This window comes from Cnephaeus nilssonii, assembly GCF_951640355.1.
Source record: "Cnephaeus nilssonii genome assembly, chromosome: 8".
Taxonomy (NCBI): domain Eukaryota; kingdom Metazoa; phylum Chordata; class Mammalia; order Chiroptera; family Vespertilionidae; genus Cnephaeus; species Cnephaeus nilssonii.
The window spans coordinates 23,742,419-23,762,928 of NC_137079.1; the positions used below are offsets into that span (position 1 = coordinate 23,742,419).

Consider the following 20,510-nt stretch of genomic DNA (forward strand, 5'->3'; position numbering starts at 1 on the left):
TGCCCTGATGACCCTCCCCCCAACCTTACATGTTCTTGCCCCCCACCACTGGAGTCAAATTGTACTCCATCTTCTTCTTCTTCTATTTAATCTTTATTGTTGAAAGTATTACATATGTCCCCCTTTTCCCCTATTGACCTCTCCCAGCCTGTCCCCACCCCCGCCCCAGGCCTTCACCACTGTATTGTCTGCGTCCATGTGTTATGCATATATACATACAAGTTCATTGGTTGATCTCTTCCCACCCACCCTCCTGTCTTCCCTCTGAGGTTTGACAGTATGTTCGATGCTTCTATGTCTCTGGATCTATTTTTGTTCATCGGTTTATGCTGTTCATTGGATTCCACATATGAGTGAGATCATGTGATACTTATCTTTCTCTGACTGGCTTATTTCACTTAGCATAATGCTCTCCAGACCCATCCATGCTGTTGCAAATGGTAAGAGTTCCTTCCTTTTTACAGCTGCGTAGTATTCCATTGTGTAGATGTACCACAGTTTTCTAATCCACTCATCTGCTGATGGGCACTTAGGCTGTTCGTACTTCATCTTCTTAAGCCCATTTCAAAACCCACCTCCTTCTTGAGAACCCACCTCCACTGCCTGCCCCCCCTCCTCCCCGCCCCCCCCCCCCCCCCGCCCCCCACAGACATCTTTCTCCTCTAAGGGGTGCCAGTATTCACTCTCTGTGCCATTTTATTCCCAGGGCACTTCTGGGAGGGACACCTGCCTAGGAGGGGCTTTGGGAAGAAGAAATGGGGATAAAGCTGGAGCCCCCTCCTTTCAGGGTACCCTTCTACTGACACTTGTATCCTCTCCGCGGGACCCAAGGCCTTGGGCTCCTCTAGGCCTCCCAGGCATCCAGAACAGTAGTGCTCGGGAAATATTTGTGGCTCTGTGATAGAGTGACTCAGGCAGGCCCAACGGGGAGTCGAGTTTTATGGGTTTTAATATGAACCATACCATGAAATCTGAGCTTTTACCTCATTGCTCACACTGGGAACCGTCGGTTCCAGTCAGATTTGTTTGGGGCTGGGTGGAATTTTGTTTCTTTTCACTCTGAAAACCATAATCTGATTTTTAAATTAAAAAACACTTACACAGCATCTACTTCATTTTCGACAGGAATCTAAGCACTACAAATGTTAACTCATTTACTCTCCATAACGACCCAGATGTAGAAACTGAGGCACCTGATGGTTAAGCCATTTGCCCAGGGATCAAAGCTAATACGCGGCAGCGCTGGGATTCAAACCCAGGCCATCTGGTTCCAGGGAACATACTCTTCAACATGCTATGCTGCCCGAAATTTATGAGTGGCAAAAATCTCATGAGCAGCGACAGAAGAAATGGACGTTGATGTATTTATTTAAAAGGAAATGTGGTTTTTTTTTTTCTTCTCTCTTTCTTTCTTGTGTTCCCCTTTCCTTCCTCATTCAGAGCAAAATGTTCTAAAGCGAACAGCCTTTTTTCACACCTGAGAGAGCCGGGTGGCTCATTTTTTTGCTTTGGCAATCAAAATGGAAGAGGAAACGCGTGTGGTTTCATCATCGTGCTTTCGGGGTGTGTGCTGGGCCTCGTCCTGTCTCCCTCCTGGCTCCTCTGGCTCGGCCCCCTGTCCCCAGGCTGTGTTGCCTCAGGGCCTGGAGCCTTTGAAAGTGCCTGCTTCTCCCCTGCAATCCTGGGATGTGGGCCGGCCCTCCCCTCCCCCGCAGATCCAGCCCTTGTCCCAGAGCCTCAGGGATCTCCTGTTGCCCTCCTCTCCCTCTAAGCCAGGTAGGACTCCGGCTTGATGACCTCCATTTGCATCGGGAATTCCGAGAAAGCGCACCTCCCGAGCCTCCATCCCTGGGCGAATCCACAGACATCTCTGTTTGGGATGCGGATCGCCTGACTTTCTGTGTCTTTCAAGGTCTCCTCCGCACGTGGGAGGCCGGCGTCAGAACCTGACGGACCTGCCATTGATTACCTGTGGGACCCAGGGCGCGTTACTTCACGCCGCCGAGTCTCGGTTTCCTCATCGCGGTCGGGATGGCTACCCATCGGGCTGCTGTGTGCGCGTCCAGGAGAGAACGCAGAGGCCGCTGCGGCTCCCCCCAGCAGGTCCGGGAGGTTCCCCTTGGCAATGTTTACTGGACGCACGCTCGCCTGTTTCCCATTCCCCCCAAAGCACCCTCCCGCTCCGGGGGCAGGGAAGGGTGTCTTCGCGCCACACTCTGAACATGTCCCTGTGTCCCCCGTTAGGACGGCAGGCCCCACCGGGCAATTCGATGACAACCCGGGGGAACGGACCTCCGCCCCGTCTTTCGATCCTAACCCTACCCCCAACCCAGCGGCCCCAGAAAGGCAAGGCGCCCCGGGCTGAAGTCGCTGGGTGGGGCCTCGGGAAGGAGAAATGGAGATAAGGGGGGGGGGGGGGGGGCGGGGACCCGCCTCCTTCCTTCGAGGATGCCCTCGCTCCAGGCCCCCTTTCCCGCTCGGGACACCTGCTGCCCGGGGCCGAGCGCGCGAGGCCGGGCCTCCCTCCGCGGCCTGGTGCCACCTGCGCGGCCGCAGACGCCGGCGAGGTGGTCAGGCCGCCTCCGGGGCGCCCGCCCCGCCTCCTCCGCGCAGCCCGCCGCGCCCGGCCGCGCCCCCTCCCACCCCGCGGCGCCCCGGCACCCCTCTCCTCCCCCAGCGGGCTCGGCGGAGCATTGTACTCACATCCGGGGCTGGGTTTTGCTTTAATGCGAAACGTAATTAACCCGGAAAAAAGAGCCGAGAGACAAGAGAGAAGGAGGGGGCGGGGTGGGGGGAGGACAAGGGCGAGAGGAGCGAGAGGCACCGGGAGTTTGGCCGCGAGATAAAGAAATCCCCGGAGAGCGCCGGCCCCGCGGGCCCGGAGGGGCGCGTCGCACCCCGATGTAACCCACGCACCCTGCCCGAGCCCGGCCCCTGCGCGGCGGGGTAAGTTGGGTGCTCCGCGGGCCGGGAGCGGAGAGGCGCCGAGGGGCGCGCGGGGGCCGGCGCGGGCTGGGGGAGCCGGGGGCGCGCCGGCCCTGTGGCCGTCGGCCAAGGGGGGAGGTCGCCGCAGCCCCGGTCGCCTCTCCCAGCCCCGGGAGCGCCTGGAGGCAGCCCCTCCTCCCGTCCCCTGGAGCGTCCGGGGTGGCCGAGGTCGCCGCCGTCCGGGGTCGGGCTGCGGGGGTGGGGCCGCGAGGAGGGCGGGGGCGGGCGTTCTGCTGAGCTGCCTTTTCTCACGTTTGCAGCGGCGGAACTTCGTTGCGGGTTCTGGCGCTGGGGCCGCGGACCCGCAACTGCTGCCCGAGCTGCGGGTAGGGCAGGAGAGCAGAGACCGTCCAGGCAAGTCCCTTGGGCACGGATTGGGCCGTGGAGACTCGTCTCTCTCTTTCCCTGTCACCTTATTACAGGACAGGCCTAGTGTGCTTCTGTGGGGAGATTCCCTCCTCTCCCCTGGGTCCAGCCCGGACCCCGGCCTTTGGGAACTCCAGGCTACGGGGGTGACTTGGAGGAAAACTGTCCTCAAATGCAGATTCGGTGCCAGGTTGGGAAAGCGCTTTGAGGGGATCTCTCTCTCTCTCTCTCTCTCTCTCTCTCTCTCTCTCTCTCTCTCTAACTTCTCCCTCACCTTACTCGCTTCCCTTTTCTGCTGCAGCTCTCCAGTTCTGGACTGTTATTTCATCAAATTAAAAAAAAAAAAAAAAGAGGCCTTGTAGGAAGGAAAAGTGTCCAGGCATGTCCTCCACTTGAGTCTTACACTTCTCCTCCCCCAGGCCAGCCCAGCCCAGCCCAGCCCCCCACCTCCCCAGCCTTTGGGCTTAAAGTTTCCTCCCTTCTTGGTGAGTGTGGGTTCAAGCTGTGTCTTCCCCTTTTAATTCCTCCCGCCCCTCCTCCTTTCTTTCTTTCGGACTCCAAACGGGGCTTTCTGAGGAGGGTAAACAGCAGAGAAGAGGGTGGGGGAGCGCATTCTACCAGGACGCCAGCTGTGGCTCTGGGAGGCACCTCAGCCCAGTGAGGGGTGGTTGCACTTGGGCTGAAGTTCCAGAATTGTACTCGTGTTGTTCTTAATATATCTGACGAAGTCCGTCTCCTTTCTGAAGCTTCATCATTTTTTCTTTGTTTGGTGGCAAAGCCTTCAGAAAGAGTAAAGCCGAAGAGGCTGAAAGAATAGAAATGTTTGTTTCCTATTTTACTTGGACTCGGTTGACGTGTATTGGATAACAAGGACATGAAAGGCAGTGACGAACAAAAAGCAGCCTCTGGCTTTTAGGGAGCTTCCAGTCTAGGAAGCCAAACAGATTCCTAGAACACAAAGCTGTGTGCTCAAATAGAGATGCAGCATGCTTTGAGAAACCAGAGGAGGCTTTTAAAAAGCGCTGTCATCATTTCAGAGATTAACCTCCTTCACTTGAAGGTAGGTGACGCTTGTCATAGTGAAAGTCTAGCTTGCCGTCTAGACTCTTTGCCAGCCCAGGGTATGACATCGGCCAGGTGCTGAGTAAATGTTTGTTGAATGAATGAATGAATGAATGACTGCAAGCACATGGGGTATTTGCATCTGCCCAAACGAAAGGAAAAAGAGCAGTGTGGCCGTGCTTCCAGTCTGTGGAAATTCAGTCCCATCGAGCTGGTTTACTCTGGATGTTGCCTTTACACTTAAGTAGTCTTCTGCCCTCTTTGTGAGCCCCACTTTTTATAAAAGTGTGACACACCTTCTGGAGTTCTAGTTGGCTGGTGATGGGAGCCTTGCTCACTTCAGAGACGGGTAATCACTTAGATATTGACTTGGAAACCACCTACTCCTTGGTGGAGAGTTTGCAAAGCCTTCTTTTCCTTTGTTGGTGTTTTCTTCTGTCTTCTGTATAAGGAAGTAGGGCCTACAAATCCCATCATGTCATCATAGTAAGTTGAGCCATATTTAGCTCAGTATTTCACCAAGTTTAAAATAAATCCTGAAGACAGGCAGGTTTTGGTTGGTGCCTACCTCTGGAGGAGACATTCTGCAAAAGTGGGAAGGGAGATGCGTCAGCCCTAATTGCTAGATCCTCCCGAGCAGCCCCCTGCAGGCTTGCAGGGTGTTGTTGAGGTGCTGGAGCTCTAGGAAGATCCAAGCAGCAGGAGCAGGGTCTTTTTTTGTGCACGTCCAGTGGGCCCTTCATTGAGTTCCTGTCTTCTTCCCGGGGCAGGTGGACCGTTGGGCGATGCCCCTGTTAAAAGGCTGGAGTGCCTCAAATTAGATCTTGCTGAGGGCCACAGTGCAGTAAATATTTTCTGACTCACTGAAACTACTGGGGCGCTATTTATTCTGGCTGACCTAGTCCTCGAGCGTGGAAAAGAGGATCTGGGTGCTGGAACATTGGGTTGCTCTGTCTCTTCCCACCATGAGCAGTTTGGGCTGCCTTACTTTCAGTTTTCCATCTGTCTCAGTGAGCTGGATGGGACTCCGGCAATCTAATCTGTTAGGCTTTGGAGGGGAAGGAAGCAGAGCAAATATTATGGTTTGACAGCCTATGGGGAGAGAAGAATCCTAACCCTGCCCAATATAAGCCCATCATTAAGCCTGGGAATGGGACAGGGAGGGGAGATAGGGCAGCGGAGAGGTGGGAGGGATGGGGTCCCTTCCTTCCCGTTCTGAGGGGGGCCCGTGCTTAGTGCAGTGGGACTTGTAATTGACCTTTATTCCAAATCCTGTGCTACTCGGTTCACCCCCTCCTCTGGCCCCTGCTGTTCGTTAAGCACAGCCAATCTTTTGGACTTTATAACTTATCTTCTTTCTGGAAGCCCCTTCTCTGCCCTGACCTCCAGCGATGACAGTGACTTGCAGAGGATTAAAGACTGGATTGGGCTCTCTCACCATGGAGGTCCCAGCTCTGCTGGTGCAGGGGCTCCTGACACTGACACTGGGCCAAAGGCTTTCAGCTTTGGGCCTGTGGCGTGCTTTTCTGCCCGTAGAGGTCGGCCAGCTGAGATAAAGAGGGTGGGAAGCCGAGTCTGCTTGTCCATGAGCTCCTGGGAGACACTGCAGTTAAAGTGCAAAGGCTAGTACTTGCTGTGCTGTCAGCTAGGACTCATATTTGGCCATCCCCTTGCAAAGTGGCTCTCTGCTATTGTGACCTTCCCTTGGGCGGAGCAGGAGGCAGCTCCAGCACCCCTTCCCTGGAGCCCGATAGGCTCAGCTGGGCTCTGTTAACTTTCAGGGAAAGCTGGCCAAGATGGAGTCTTTGGATCGCTTGGATTTTTTTTTTTTCCTAACCTCTTGGAGAGAATTTTAGAGAGGTAAAAGATGGTTCTCGGAGTAGAGGCCAGAGGAAGGAACAGTACGCCTTTCTTTGTGAGGGCTACCAGTGTCGTGGCCTTCCCGTTGATATTTGCCTATTGATATTCGAGGGGTAGAGGTGGCCCTGCAGCCCAGGCCCTGCATTGGGCAGCTTTGCGGGAGTCGTGGTAATCATAGACTACTTGTTAGGCACTCCTCACACGACAGACATCTTAACAACGACTTTACCAGACGTCCTGGTCAGCACTTTTCACACATTATTTATTTCATTTAATTCCCCACCAGCAACCTTTGAAGTAGGCACAGTGATGCTCTCCGTTTTGCAAACGAGGAAATAGGCCCAGAAAGCTCATCAGAGCCTGACTGTAAACGCAGCCTCTCTCACTTCACTCTACCACATCAATGGGTAACTGAAATCAGCACACCCTCTTTCACGGTCACCTTCCTGCAAGAGTTTCATCAAACCCACTCATGCTGATCCGTCACCTGCACATCCTCCTTGTCACACCCAGCCCCTCCCTACAGTCAGGGTTGTGAGCTATACATACATGACCTTAGGCAGATGCACTTACCCTCTCCTCTGGCACTTTGCAAAGGCTGGTAGAGAGGAGAAACAACCATGTTTTCTTTTCATTTTCCTACGGCTCACATTGTAGTGGCTCACACTGTCCAGCTTTAAGTGAAGGTTGTCACTCTGGGACTCCTGGGTGGTTATGGCTAGGAAGGCCTACGGTGAAACCGAATTCATTGAGTCTTCTAAGTGGGGGACTTGGGACCATTCTGCAGGTTGGAGATCTCCGTTTTTACAGGCTCTCTATTTTAAAGAATATTTTTATTGATTTCAGAGAGGAAAGGAGAGGGAGAAAGAGATAGAACTGTCAATGATGAGAATCATTGATCGGCTGCCTCCTGCACGCCCCCTACTGGGGATTGAGCTGGCAACCTGGCATGTACCCTTGATCAGAATCATACCCGGGACCCTTCAGTGTGTATGCCGGTGCTCTAACCACTGAGCAAACCGGCTAGGGCTTTACAGGCTATTTAGAAAACCGATGTGGCTGGCCGCTCGCCTACATGGTGACCTCTGGTGGAGGTGCTCTCTGGAGCCTTGAGCTGTGGCAGGCCTTTGTTTCCTGCTGGCTCCAGCAACCACATTTTCTCTGAACATAGATGAGGTCGCTGTTAAGAGAGGTCATGAGTGTTTAAAATATTTTCTTGTTTTTAGCATCTTTATTGCAGTGGCATCAGTGGTCAGTTACTCCTGCCATGTCCCCCACGGTTTTTCCCTTAAAAGTTTCTTGAGTGTCTCGTGCCCTCCATTCAAAGTTCTTGGGTCGAGTGGGGATCGAGCTGCTGTCTGTGTCGGGGAGCTTCTTTGCTTAACTTCCCCATTCCTGTAGATGTTTGCATTCCTCACCCTGAACTTCCGCTGGGAACATGTTCCCAGTACATTCCCTTCTCTCTCACATTGCTCTCCTGCCTTAGACTGTTTGGAGTTCGCTCTGATGACATTTTCAAAATGCAGCGAGATTGTAACAGTGGGAGATAGATGCTCCCACACTTCCTAAGTTATCATCTTTGGCCCATTCTCAGGGATGTGTTCTGAAATAGCTAAGCCCGGGTTTCGCTGTTGTTCTGTGGTTTTTACTGGGCCCTTGGCATTGTTGAGGTTCCACAATACACGCCCATGGGTGCTGCAGTTTAACATAGGTGAGCGCTCTGCTCACATGGCCCCGCACCTCCCAGCAGTAGCTGAGTGCCCGCTCTTAACCTCCACACCCCAGTTCCTGTCTGCTGCGTTACAGTCCTCGCTGAGACCTCTGATGTCATTTCCCGATAAACTTTCTCCTGTAGAAATTTAGCAATTTCCTGTTGGTATCCCTGTTGCTCACCGACGCTGGAGCTCCCACCCGCTTTCTCCCACCATCAGCGGGCAATACCACAGGGGATGTACTTACTGCATGCCCCACTGCATGGCAAAAACCGCCTTCCTGACTGTTTTCTGGACTAAAATTGCTGAAATTCCCTGTCCTGCCAACACCGAGGAACATGAAAGAAAAAATCTCCAAATTTAAAAAACAAATAAATTTAAAAATATTTTTGGGAACTTTTTTAAAACTGGAGGTTAGATTATATCATAATGGGGCAATGCCATTTAAGGCTATCTCTGTTATCCCTTTCTCACATTTTTATACACCTCAACAGTGTCAGAATGGCCAGGCAGAGCCCTCTCCCTCACTTTATTCTTTCCCTTCTCTCCAAACTACATTACTGATCTTAAAAATCAGGATGTACAATACAGCAAACCATTGCTTGCATGACTTAGTAGCTCTGTACTTTTCTTTAAAAAAAAAATCTGTTCACCCATCTCTTTATCTAGCCATTTATTTACAAAATGTCAACCCTCTCTCCCAAGTCTCAAGAAGGAAAATTCCACTGGGGGTCCTTGTTAGGTTCCCTTCTCGTTCGCGGGAGTGCTGGTCTTGTGTGGCTCAGGTGCTGTAGCAGTAGAGGTCTAGAGGCATCGACTTTGGCCTGAACATTGCCGGCTCCAAGGACCGGGGCTCCTCTTAGGAAGACCAGAGAGTAAGGAACCAAACCTGCAGGGAAAGAAGGAGCTTCTCTGAGAGGATGTTGAAATAGGAAGTAAGACACGCAGCTAGAATGGAGGGTGCCAAAGCTCTCTGAGTAGGTACCTGGCTCTTGGGCAGCTGTGATGGGTGGGATATTGCTTTTAAAAAGCCCCAAGAGAGCTCAAATGGAGGCAAGGTTTTACTTGTTTATGGACTCTGGAGAATGGAGAAATGTGTTGTCCGCTTCAAAACATCTATGCTGGGGAAGAGGGTTTGTGTGGAGTTAAATGGTGTTCCTTCCTACTAAATAAAGTAACACACATTCCCTGTAGAAAATTGGGGAAATACGGAAAATACATAGAAGTAAATAAAATTCACCCATAAGCCATAGATACTAACTGCTGATATCTTGGTGTCTGTATGTCAGTCTTTTTCTATCCAAATATAGGAATACAAAAAATAATATTTAGAGGGTTGAGATCATATTATAAATCACATTATATCTTCAAAAATCTTATCAGGATATGGCTCTCCCTAATTCATTAGAAATGACTTAAAAACAGTTTTTTAAACGATTGTGCAACATTTCCTTATGTGAATGTCTCATAATTTATTTAATTTTTCCTTAATCATTGGAGACATTCAGAGCATTTCCAACTTTTTGTTATTACAAAATCTATTGCAGTTGCTATCCTTTTATTTTAATCTTTATTTGCATCTTTGTTCATTTCGTTGGATAGAATCCTAGAAGTAGATTTACTGGGTCAACAGCTGTGAACATTTTTAGCTCTCTTGTTATATATTTCCAGACTGCTTCCAGAAAGGTTCCGACTCCTGTCCCCGGTGTATAAGGATCTTAGGGGAATTTTTCAAGTAGGTAACGTTTGTTTCAAGCAGCAGCCTTCTCTTTACTCTTTCACTCCTTCTATTGTTTCTCTCTTCCATCGGGGTATGTTCTATTTCTTAGGGTCTTGGTCCCAGATATCACTTACATATTATGAGCCTGATAAAGATGCCAGTTACCTCAATTCCTAGGAGACAATTTTATTCTTGGCTTGAATCTCTTCCAGTGATGAAACGGAGGCATTGACATGGGCAATTGAGGGGATATTTTGGAAAGAGAAACATCCCAATGCCCCTGATCTCTGTAAGGTAGGCAGCCATTGCAGCCATTGACTCTTTTTCTTCATGAGCTTTGTCGGCTCAACTAGCACATGTTGGCCAGAAATCTTGGTTTAATTGACATTTAACCCATTTTCTGCTGCTGATCAATGGGTAACTTCATGCAAATTCACTTTTTTTTTCCTCCAAAGTTTCATTGTCACTATAAATTAAATATTTAATATATTTTCATTTGCAGTACATACCTAGGAACTTATGTGCTGAAAAAAATCTGGATCATAGAAAATTTTCCTTTTTTCTAATTTACTTTTCTTTAAAATACATTATTTAGTTATCTGCATTATGCGAGGCCATGTTTTGGTTTGGTTTGGGGTACGTGTGTGTGTGTGAGAGAGAGACAGAGGCAGAGACAGAGACAGAAAGAGATTGATTGGTATTGATTGCGGGCACATAGCAGTTTGATTCGCATTTCACAAAGTCCACGAAGGAAGATGAAGCAGGAAATGGTCTCAAGAATTGTAAAAAAATCATAAGCTATGAATTAGTCATATTGTTGCATGGAATTTATGTTGTTTCGTTGTAAAAGAAGAAACAAAGCATGAAAATATGAATTTCAGCACCATTTATTGAATGTAATCTGACTGTAATGTTGAATGTAATCTAACTGAAAAATTGAATGTAATCTGTGTAATCACAGAGAAATGGTTAAGTAAATTATAGTAAATACAGCCCAGTAATATTATGCAACCATTAAAAACAACGATTACAAAGACTAGGTAGCAACATGGAACATGTTTATGATACAATTTAAATTTTTAAAAAGGCCGATTATGTAGACAGCGGCATGAAAAAGCATGCAGAAGTGAAAATAGCTGGCTAGAGGGATCTCTTTGAAATGACGACATGGTTGTATTGTGGTCTCTGCACGAAGCACGGAAAACGCTAGGGAGGTTTGGCATGCTTTGGAAGGACAGGGAGGGCGCTGAGTGGGGTGGACCAAGGTCCGTTCCTGCACAGATGTCTGCTCTCTTTGTCTTCCGTGTATTGTGAGGGCTAAGAAGCTACTTGCTGGGTGGTTTCTTTGTGGTGTTAGAGCTCAGGTGAAGAGGCTAGGCTGAGGGAGGGGTATCTGGTGCTCCACGCCAGCAAGGAGAACACTTGGCATGTTGCCCCAGGAGATGGGGAGAAAGTCAATGTCAGTATCTGGGGCCTAGGGCATGCTGGGATTGGGGCAACTCCTGGGTCCCACTACCCAATGCCACCCTCTACCCAAATATTTTTTACACCGGGGAATTGAAGTGAAAAATGAAATTTAAGGTGACAAGTGGTTTTAGAGAGTCAGAAAACAGGCTCAAACTATATAACTGGAGGAAAGTGGTGAGTGAGGAAGAACATTTCAAAGCTTTGTCTTGGTCTTGGTCGGGGAATTTTGGGGTGACAGTATGTGGGTGTGCATACTATAGTACCAGTTGCCAGCTCTTTCCTTTCTCCCTTCACTGCCCAGTTGTTTGGGCTGAACCTGGGGTGGCAGAGTGAATTGTAGTAGAGGGACCCCTCTGGGAAAAAGATGAGCAACAGCAGACTTGGAAGATGATGGTGACAGGCAGGGAGGGGGCAGCAGGCTCTGTGTACCAAATCTTAGCAGCTGTGGTGACAAGGACGGTACAAATGGGGTCTGACTGAGCCGGCAGAGGGTTGGGGGTAGGACCTCAGGTTTGTGTTCTGTGTCTGGCTTTGAGCATGTCACTTCTGTGTGGGCCGGCTGGTTACCACCACGTGTCCCTGGGATGCTGGTTCTGCCGCTGATCCTTCCCCCACCTCCCACACTCGCGACGCGCTCTGTGACTCAGCGGCTTCTCAGGACATCTGAGCGGCTTCTTTTTTTTTTTTTTCTGGGGCTGGAACCGCAGTCAGGAGATGTTGTCACCAGAAGGCTTCCTTTCATTACCTTTCCTTTCGGTACATGCCGGTCTTCTCCCTTCCAGGGATCCACGCAGATGGGAAGCCTCCCCAAACCGCCGACTTGAGAAAAAGACGGGCACCGATTAATCCTGGCGGCTGAAAAGGGAGCGTTTGAAAGCCAGCCTGACGTTGGCTGCTGTGCATGAAGTTAGGCCCAGAGACAGTCGGCTTTGTTATCCCATTGCATTTTTACGCTTTCTCGTAGGAATGCCCCTGGAGTGGCAAGTCCTGAAACCCCTGGGAACGCTGTCTGTGGCTGCTTCAAGGGACTTGCCTAGTTTTCTTGAGGGATGGGTGCGCTCCCGCCTCCTGACCAGACAGCTGTGCACGCTCAGGGGGAGCTGGCCCAGCCTTTCTGCAGGGGATGCCTGTTTTTCCCTATTCCTAGGGGGGAAGCTGAATCCTCCCTCAGGGACATGCTCCCTCCCCAGCCACCGCCAGGCCTCTCGCCTTCCTGTCTTTGACCCAGTGTCTGCAAGAAGACTTCACGTTCCTCCCATGGCGTTGGTTCCCAACTCTTGGCTTGTCTCCATGTCTCTCCCTTTCCTGTGCTCACGCTCGCTCAGCTGTGGAACGGGAGCTGGGAGGAAGCTTGGCTCGGGAAGGCACGAAGAAGCAGGGCCCTGGCTGCAGGTACCTGTGCCAGACCTGATGCTCCTTAGTGCAGGGCTGTTTCTCCCCTCGACCCCACCCTGCCACGGCCCCACCCTTCTTCCTTCTCCGCTGCCATCTTTTTAATCCTCCTCTTTCTCGCCTCCTCTGTTATTTCTCCTCTTATGCCCTTTGCCCTGTGTCCCTGCCTGCTTTATTCTTTTGTCCCCCTTCATTACCCGGCAAGTCGCCGTGGGATCTCCTTTCTGACTGAGTCATCTGTCCGCATTGGGGTTCTGGCCCGATCTTACCTAGAATCAAGGGATTCACTGTTCATTGGTATCCTTGTGTGTGTGTGGGGGGGGGGGGGGGGGCACTTTTTTCCTTGAGGCAGCCTTTTGACCCTGCCAGGCCCCTTGTGGGGGTGGGAGAGAACAGACTGTCTTACCAGCCACCACCCTTAGAATTCTCTGCTCTCCTAGGAATGTGTCTTCTTGCTCGTGGGCCTGCTCCCCGGGCCTGGGAGACTATAGGGGTGGCGTCTCGGTAGCTTGCCTGCTGATCAGCGTTGCAGTGCAGGGCATGGCCTTCGGCGGGCCTTCTTACGACGTTGCTTAGTTGTAGACTAGAAGCCATGGTGGCCTTGGATGTCAGTGAATTTTGCTTGTTACAGCCAAGCAGGACCAGGGGTGAGCGGTGTCTGTCCTTGAAAGTCTAAATGGCGTTTTCTAATCCCTGTGGGACCCTGTGCATCAGGTGGGGTGCTCGTGGGAAGTTGTTCCCATTCCTTTGGGAGGAGAACAGAGCTCCTGGCCTTTCCGGTGGCTCTTCAGAGAGACGGCAGGAAATCACAAGGAGAGGGGAGTCCGTCCGGCCTGAGGGTGTAGGGTGTCCCACGACACTGAGACCCTCTTCTGGAGTCAGCGACAGTGTGCAGGGGTTGGGGCTCTCTTCCAACCCCTCCTTCTATCAGTTACAAGTGGCCCCTGGGTCACAGCAAAGTGAAGTGAGTCCAGTGGCCCTGCCACAACGTCGCAGGAACCCTCAGGTTAGCTCTTTGGTATCTTCATGGATCCGTAGGGGCTGCTGTTTATGATTGAACCCCTGGCAAAGTCTTATCCAGGCATTTGAACTGGAGCTTAAATCTTTTCTGAGGCAGTTTCCTTATGTATAAAACTGGGTTATAACCTACTTTCCAAGGCTTTTGTGAAGGGTAATAATAATAATACCTAGTGTTTATGAAGAACTTAATATGCACCAAGCACTTAATTTTCACCAGAATTGAAATATGAGGTGCAGTTACTGTTATTATCCCCATTTTATAGATGCAGAAACTGAGGTGCACCAAGATTACATAGTTTGTGGTCACACAGTAAGTGGCCAGAACTGGAGTGGGAACCCGGCCTTGGACCCAAAGTCTAGGCGTGTATCCTCTATGCATGTAAAGTTGCCTAACACTCTGCTCGCTTGGTAAGAGAGCCTCAGGAGATTTAGGTGATACATGTCAGTGGGTTTTGATGACTGCTTACGAATGGAATTGGTAAAAGGTTTCCAGGGTCTGGCTGGGGAAAACATTTGGTGCCCCGGGGAAAGAAGCTGATGCAAGAAATGGCCAGTCCAGCTTCTCGCAGAGGTGAGTCAAGCCAGAGTGAGGTTCGCGCAGGCCCCAAGGCAGGGCCCACTTTACCCTCCTTCTCAACCAGCACCTCCCTCCCTCCTGCCATGCAGGGTGATGTGAGCAGAGCCCAGGAATGCCTTATGTGGATCGGCAGAACCGAATCTGTGGGTTTCTGGACATCGAGGAGAATGAGAACAGTGGCAAGTTTCTGCGGAGGTACTTCATTCTGGACACCCAGGCCAACTACCTTCTCTGGTACATGGACAACCCCCAGGTGAGAGGCTACGGGGGAAGGAGAAGGGTGGCCGGCTGCCTATCACTGCCTGGGAGGAATGCACATGGGACTAGCCTCAGGGCTTCATCTCTCATGAGCAGCACTGACCTGCATGTCAGTAAGGAGGGGAAACCCCCCCCCCCCCACACACACACACACATGCATGCACATACAGGAAATCATCCCCGATTTTAGCTCGAGAAAAAACTCCTCTCTCCTGACGCAGGGGATCTGGTGTCTCTTCTCACACTCAGGAATGTAATACTTACAGAGTCAGGCTGAGGGTGAGGCTGAGGCCAGCCAGGCTGGATCCAGGCTCTGAAGCCTGGGTTGCTCCCTCTCACCTCTCTGGTTAGGGTTGTGGCCCTGTGGCCTCGCCTGCTCTTCCAGTCTGGGGCCCTCCCCAGCAGGGAATGTGACCTGGTTCCCGAGCTGGACAAAAGTTGGACGTCTCCGGTCTCCTGCATCGAGTCAGGAGTCCCAGTGCTGGGTCGGAGGTGACCCTGGAAGCCACCCAGTTTTGCTTCCTCGCACTAGAGATGAAAAAAGCTGAGTCTCAGACATTGGAATCAGCAGGGGCCTCCTAAGTTTTATTGCCATGCCTGGGCGTCCCTGGAGTGGTCCCCGGTCTGGGAAGAAGGTGCTCTTGCCCTGAGGTGGGATCTCAGGTCTTTTTTCTGGTGCTGGGAGTGCTTTGGCTCTTTCCTTCGCCCTGCCCTAGAGCCGTTTGGTGCAATGAGGCTCCAAAGACTGGCATGGCCCTTGAACGGCAAGATCATATGGCCATGTTGGCGTGGGGAGGGGTGTGGGCCTGAGATTTGGCTCCGGTTCAGAGACTTGGAAGGAGGAAAGTCTGAGTGTTGGGGGATGGATTCGGTCTTGCAGACGTGAAATGGGAAAAGAGTCCTGTGAGTCCCTAGGTCATTATCCGGGGACTAGCCCTCTAGAGACCTTTGGCATTTGTCCTCTGAATTTGATGGCTGCGAGAAAACACTATGGATAACAGAGATCAGCTACCGGGAATCACCCTCTCCAGGAAAGACTTAATCCTAAATAGAACTGTGCCCCCTGTTTCACCCCGCATTCCTGATAAACCTTCTGTTGGTTACTCTTATTTAAAGTGCTGAGCATGCAGAATAAACCTTACGTACGGACGCTTACGTCCTTGACGTAGCCTGGAATGCTTGCCTCTTATGATGTTTTGTTTTTGGGTTTGCCTTCAGGCTCTGCTATATCATTTTCCCCGCTTTTGCTCTGTAGAGGTGCCCACAGCTAAGTCAGCGGATCTACTGTGAAAGAAGTAGCATCTTAGGTGCCACTTCCCCACCGGTGGAGGAACTCAAAATCCAGTCTTGTGGCCAGTAGATGTGATTTCTGGCATGCCAGGGTTGAGCCCAGTGACTACGGTCTCCGAGTCTGATCATTCCTTTCCCCTTTTTCTTCCTTTGCATACCTTCTCCCGTGTACCTGCCATGTTAGCTCAGGTAACTCTAATGTATTTCTATCCTGATTCAGCTGCTTAGTACTATGCTTCCTACTAGGACTGTTCTTAACGCAAGTTCACTTGCTTGGGGAATTCTGCCTAGGTGTCAGCTACCTCCCCTGAGCGTTGGACCCTCCTTCATACTCTGGGCCACAGACTGAGTCCTTTATTTATTTATTTATTTACTTACTTATTTTTTAAAAAGTATATTTTTATTGATTTCAGAGAGGAAGGGAGAGACAGAAACATCAACAATGAGAATCATTGATCTGCCTCCTGCACGCCCCCTACTGGGGACCGAGCCTGCAACCCAGGCATGTGCCCTTGACCGGAATGGAACCTGGGACCCTTCAGTCCGCAGGCCGATGCTCTATCCACTGAGCCACATTGGCTAGGGCTCACAGACTGAGTCTTGCTGTCAGTGACATGTTACCCAAGACCACAGCGTCACCATTTCCAGTCTCAAATGTTGCCAGTTGTCAAGATTTCTCTTGCTCTTTCCTGCCTTCTGGTTTGGCTGTTCCTTGGTTCCAGAACCTGCAGTAACCTTGGATGCTGGGCCTCGGGCTGCTTCCTGGGGTGTCTGGGGTCAGCCTCTGTGCAGGGCGCACCCTGCCCAGGGCAGCCTCCTGTGCTTCCCTGCCAACGGAGCTCTCAGGATGCTCTTTGTGCTAGAGCCTTCTTTGAGCTTGAGTTACCACATAAAAAAAAGCCCCTGTTGGAGATTCTTTACATTTTCCCTGGAGGCAGAAATTTCAGCTGGCTTGGCACATGCCTAAAAAAGGAGAGTCTCGCTGTGACACAGCAATATTTCAGAACATTTTACTTCTTTAGTTGTTGGCTTAGCTCTTTGTTGTGTTAATGGCCAAACAGCCATTCTAGACTGGAGAGTGGATATTTTTGTGAGTTGAAGAACAGTGTTAGTGAATAGTTACTACGATGTGCCAAGCACTGTTCTAAAGACTTCACTGGGTTTTCATTTCGTTCTGACAAGAGTCTAATTGGTAGGTATTACTGTCCCCATTCTTAAGGGGAGGTGGGTGAGGCAGAGAGGGGAAGAGATTTGCCCATGGTTACATAATAAGAAAGAGGCAGGGCCAGGATTCTAACCCTGGCAGTCTGACTCCAGTTCCCCTGCTGTCAGTGCTGATAGTGAGGCAGTCATCTTACTCTTGCCTGGGAGGAAGGAGAGCTTTCAAAAGTAGTCTCTGATTAAGAGATAGAAGCCAGAGGACTCTCGGGGCTGGGAGCTCCTAGATGGCAGGGGGCTCATCTGGCTTAACTTTTGATCCACAGTGTCCAGCATTTTTTTTTATTAAATATTTTTTATTGATTTTTACAGAGAGGAAAGGAGAGCGAGAGAGAGAGTTAGAAACATCAATGAGAGAGAAACATCAATCAGCTGCCTCCTGCACACCCCCCTACCAGGAATGTGCCCGCAACCAAGGTACATGCCCTTGACCGGAATTGAATCTGGGACCCTTGAGTCTGCAGGCCGACGCTCTATCCACTGAGCCAAACCAGTCAGGGCTACAGTGTCCAGCATTTGATGAATGTGTGCTCATTGAATGAGTGGATGAATGAACTAAAGAGGGCCAGGGAAAGAGGAGGTCAGAGGGAGGCCTTTATGAAATGCAGAGTGCCCCACACCATTCTCCTGTGGTTGGGACATGGCCTACACCAAGTGGAAGTTCTGTAGAGTGTCGGGAGTCAGGAGAAGAGGGACTGGAGCTGGTCCCAAGAGCAAACTGGAGGGTTTTGTTCTGTCCCTATAAAGAGAGACATTGGGAACGCCCTTCGGTCACTGAACATCTTACTTGTATAGGGAAAAGGAGACACCTGATATACTATCTTAGTTATTTAATAGACATTAATAAGTGGGGTTTTTTTCGAACCCAGGTCTCTGATCTTTGCCTGTTTAAGCCACGTGGTGTTTATGGAGCCAGTTTTTACTACCACTGTTACTACTATTATTACTCACTGAAGATCATACTTACTGAGTCTTACTGAGTGGTTACATGCGTTGCATGTATCATGTCATCAAGTCCTCACAAGAATCCTGGGACTCAGGGACGATCGACACTCTGACAGTATTCTGCAGGGCGCAGGAAAGTCTGGCGACTTTGCTGAAGGTGGCACAGGTGGTAGGTGCACAGCCGGAGTTGGAGCCAGGTCTGTCTGACTCGAGTGTCTGCACTCTTCACCTTTGTCTGCTTCCTTCCTCCTGCTGATGTTTGTGCTCAGCCTGGGCAAGGTCCTGTAGACGAGGTGGACGGGAGCTCAGTGAGGTATTTGCCACGGAGAAGCTTCAGGTTCAGTTGGGGAGGTGAAGACAATATACATAAAACTAAAGTGCTGAAAATCTGAGTCCATTTTTATAATAGGACTAGAGGCCCGGTGCACGAAATTCGTGCACAGGTAGGGTTCCTAGGCCTGGCCGGCAATCAGGGCCAATCAGGGCCTTCTGGCTGCTGGCCGGCCAGGGCCTTCCTTTGTTCTGCGCCATTCCCTGGTGGTCAGCGCAGGTCATAGGGAGTGATGGAACTCCCGGTCTCCTGGTCGAACTCCCAAGGGGACACTTTGCATATTAGCTTTTTATATATATAGATAGCATATCACGAAGGTGAAACGCCCAGATGCCAGTATTTTGGTTGAAGGAGAAGGGGGTTGCAGTGTTCCCTGCTGCCCATCTGGGAAAGAGGAGGACCTGGAGGTGGAGTCTTAGATGGACCGTTTTCAGGCCTGGGAGGTAAGAGATCAAGGATCAAATCCTGGCTCAGCCACTGAGCTACTTTGTACTTACGCAAGTCATTTATCCTCCCTGGGCCCAGAGCACTCAATATGGTCCTTAACATGGCTTTTGGCCCTTAATGTCCTGGAGAGCTGAGAATAGAGTAAGATCCTTGAGTTCAGCAACACCATTTAGCACGTAGTTGCTACACGTGCCCTGCGTGCCAGACACCATCCAATGCCGAGGCTTCAGCAGTGAACAGGACAGAGTCTTCGCCTTCATGGAGCTTGCTCTGTAGCTGGGGAGCTAGATGACTAAGTGAAAATGTGGCAGGGAGAGCTGCAGGGCATCCCTGTATGGAAGGGTAGCACTAAATCCAAATCGGAAAGTGATGGCCACGAGTGATTCACATTCGTAGAACAGGTTTTGGGGTGTTTGCACTTACAATTTGGTTGTTATGCACCCTGGACGGAGGGGTAAAGGAGGGTGTTCTCAGCTGTATGGGGCAGAGGCAGCACCAAGGAGGGAGGGTGAGCCCGCCTGCTTCGAGGGTGTTTAAGGTCCGGTTCCCTAGACGAGGGTTTGTGGCAGGTTCTTTATTAAGGAGACAGACTGAGACTGTCAAGTGTGCTGGGAGCAGGACACGGAAGGGGAGGAAGCCAGACGAAGGCGTGAGCTCAGGAGAAGTCCGCAGAGGGTAGGGCGGCCTTCGCCTACTGCTGCAGGAGGGCTGCTAGTAAGTGAGGCCTAAGGGTTGTCCCAAGAGCACTGAGCTTCCGTATGCCCCGGTATGCCCCGCTGGACCGTCACTGGTTCTGGCTCTACAGATGTGGGCGAACGGCTCCCATGGCCCAACGGCAGCCTTCCGAAGTAGAGCTGCAGGTGCCGGCCATTGTAAGCACAGCAGAACATGGAAACAGGAGGCCAGCGACAGTGTCTGCTCCGGGGAGGAATCATGCATGTTAGGGGGCAGCCTGTGTGGTCCATGTATATCCTTGTACACCAGCCAGAATTTAGTTTTGATGTTGTAAGGCAAGGAATCAAGGTTTTTTTTTAATACAGGCACTGATGACACCAAACTGATCTAGGATGAAACCCATTAGCTAAAAAGGACCCCTATAAATGGAAAGTTTCAATATTATTGATTATGGCCACTGATTTGGCGAATGCATTTAAAAATCAATATGCTGACAATAGCAGGCACGCAAATGATTCTTGAATAGAAACAAACAGCTGGATTTTCCTTAAAGCATTTCTATGATATGATGGCAACAGCACTTGTATTTTAATTTAATGTTGGTCCCTGTCATGCCAGAGGGGATGACATCCCTTAATCAGGCTTCTCTCCTTTATTACCATGACCTACAGAGTAACTAAGCATGTTTTAGTTGCACAGCAACGCTTACGTTCCAAAGTCTAATGCCCGCTTGGCTAAGTAATTGCAAGACTAAATTATACAGCCCTGAACAAAGGAGAAACAGGAGCAGGAAAACAGTATTGCACTAGGTTGTTGTTCTTGTCAAATTTACTCTGTAAAATGTTTTTTCTCTCTTTGACCAAAAAATGCTCAGATGCTTTTACTTTTCAAAGGCCATGATGTGAATTTTGGGACAAAATACCTGTAATATCCAAAAAGATTGCATCTCTGCATTTCTCCTGATATCTGTGGGGCCTCAATAAAACATTTTATTTTATTTTATTTTACTTTACTTTACTTTACTTTATTTTATTTTATTTTATTTTATTTTATTTTATTTTATTTTATTTTATTTTATTTTATTTTATAAAGCTGAAAACAATTCTTTCCATTGAAAGGGGCAAAGAGCTTTAGCTGTGTTGACAAAAAGGTGAATATTTGGCTGCATTCTAGTAGAAAGCATAT

At 50.1% G+C, this 20,510-nt stretch overlaps 1 protein-coding gene across 4 annotated transcripts in view; it reads left to right on the forward strand.

Moving 5' to 3' along the window:
* Nucleotides 1-20,510, forward strand: part of PLEKHA2 (pleckstrin homology domain containing A2) — a 73,868-nt gene that overhangs the window by 12,152 nt on the left and 41,206 nt on the right. Inside the window, exons 1-3 of one of the 4 annotated variants that reach the window (XM_079779226.1) lie at nucleotides 2,704-2,946; nucleotides 3,246-3,339; nucleotides 14,251-14,414. In XM_079779226.1, coding sequence (XP_079635352.1) covers nucleotides 14,274-14,414 — 141 coding nt within the window. In that variant the 5' untranslated portion in view covers nucleotides 2,704-2,946; nucleotides 3,246-3,339; nucleotides 14,251-14,273. Of the gene's footprint in view, nucleotides 1-2,703; nucleotides 2,947-3,245; nucleotides 3,340-12,935; nucleotides 14,156-14,250; nucleotides 14,415-20,510 lie in introns of those variants that run through there. The other 3 variants (XM_079779225.1, XM_079779227.1, XM_079779228.1) reach the window with 3 other exon arrangements.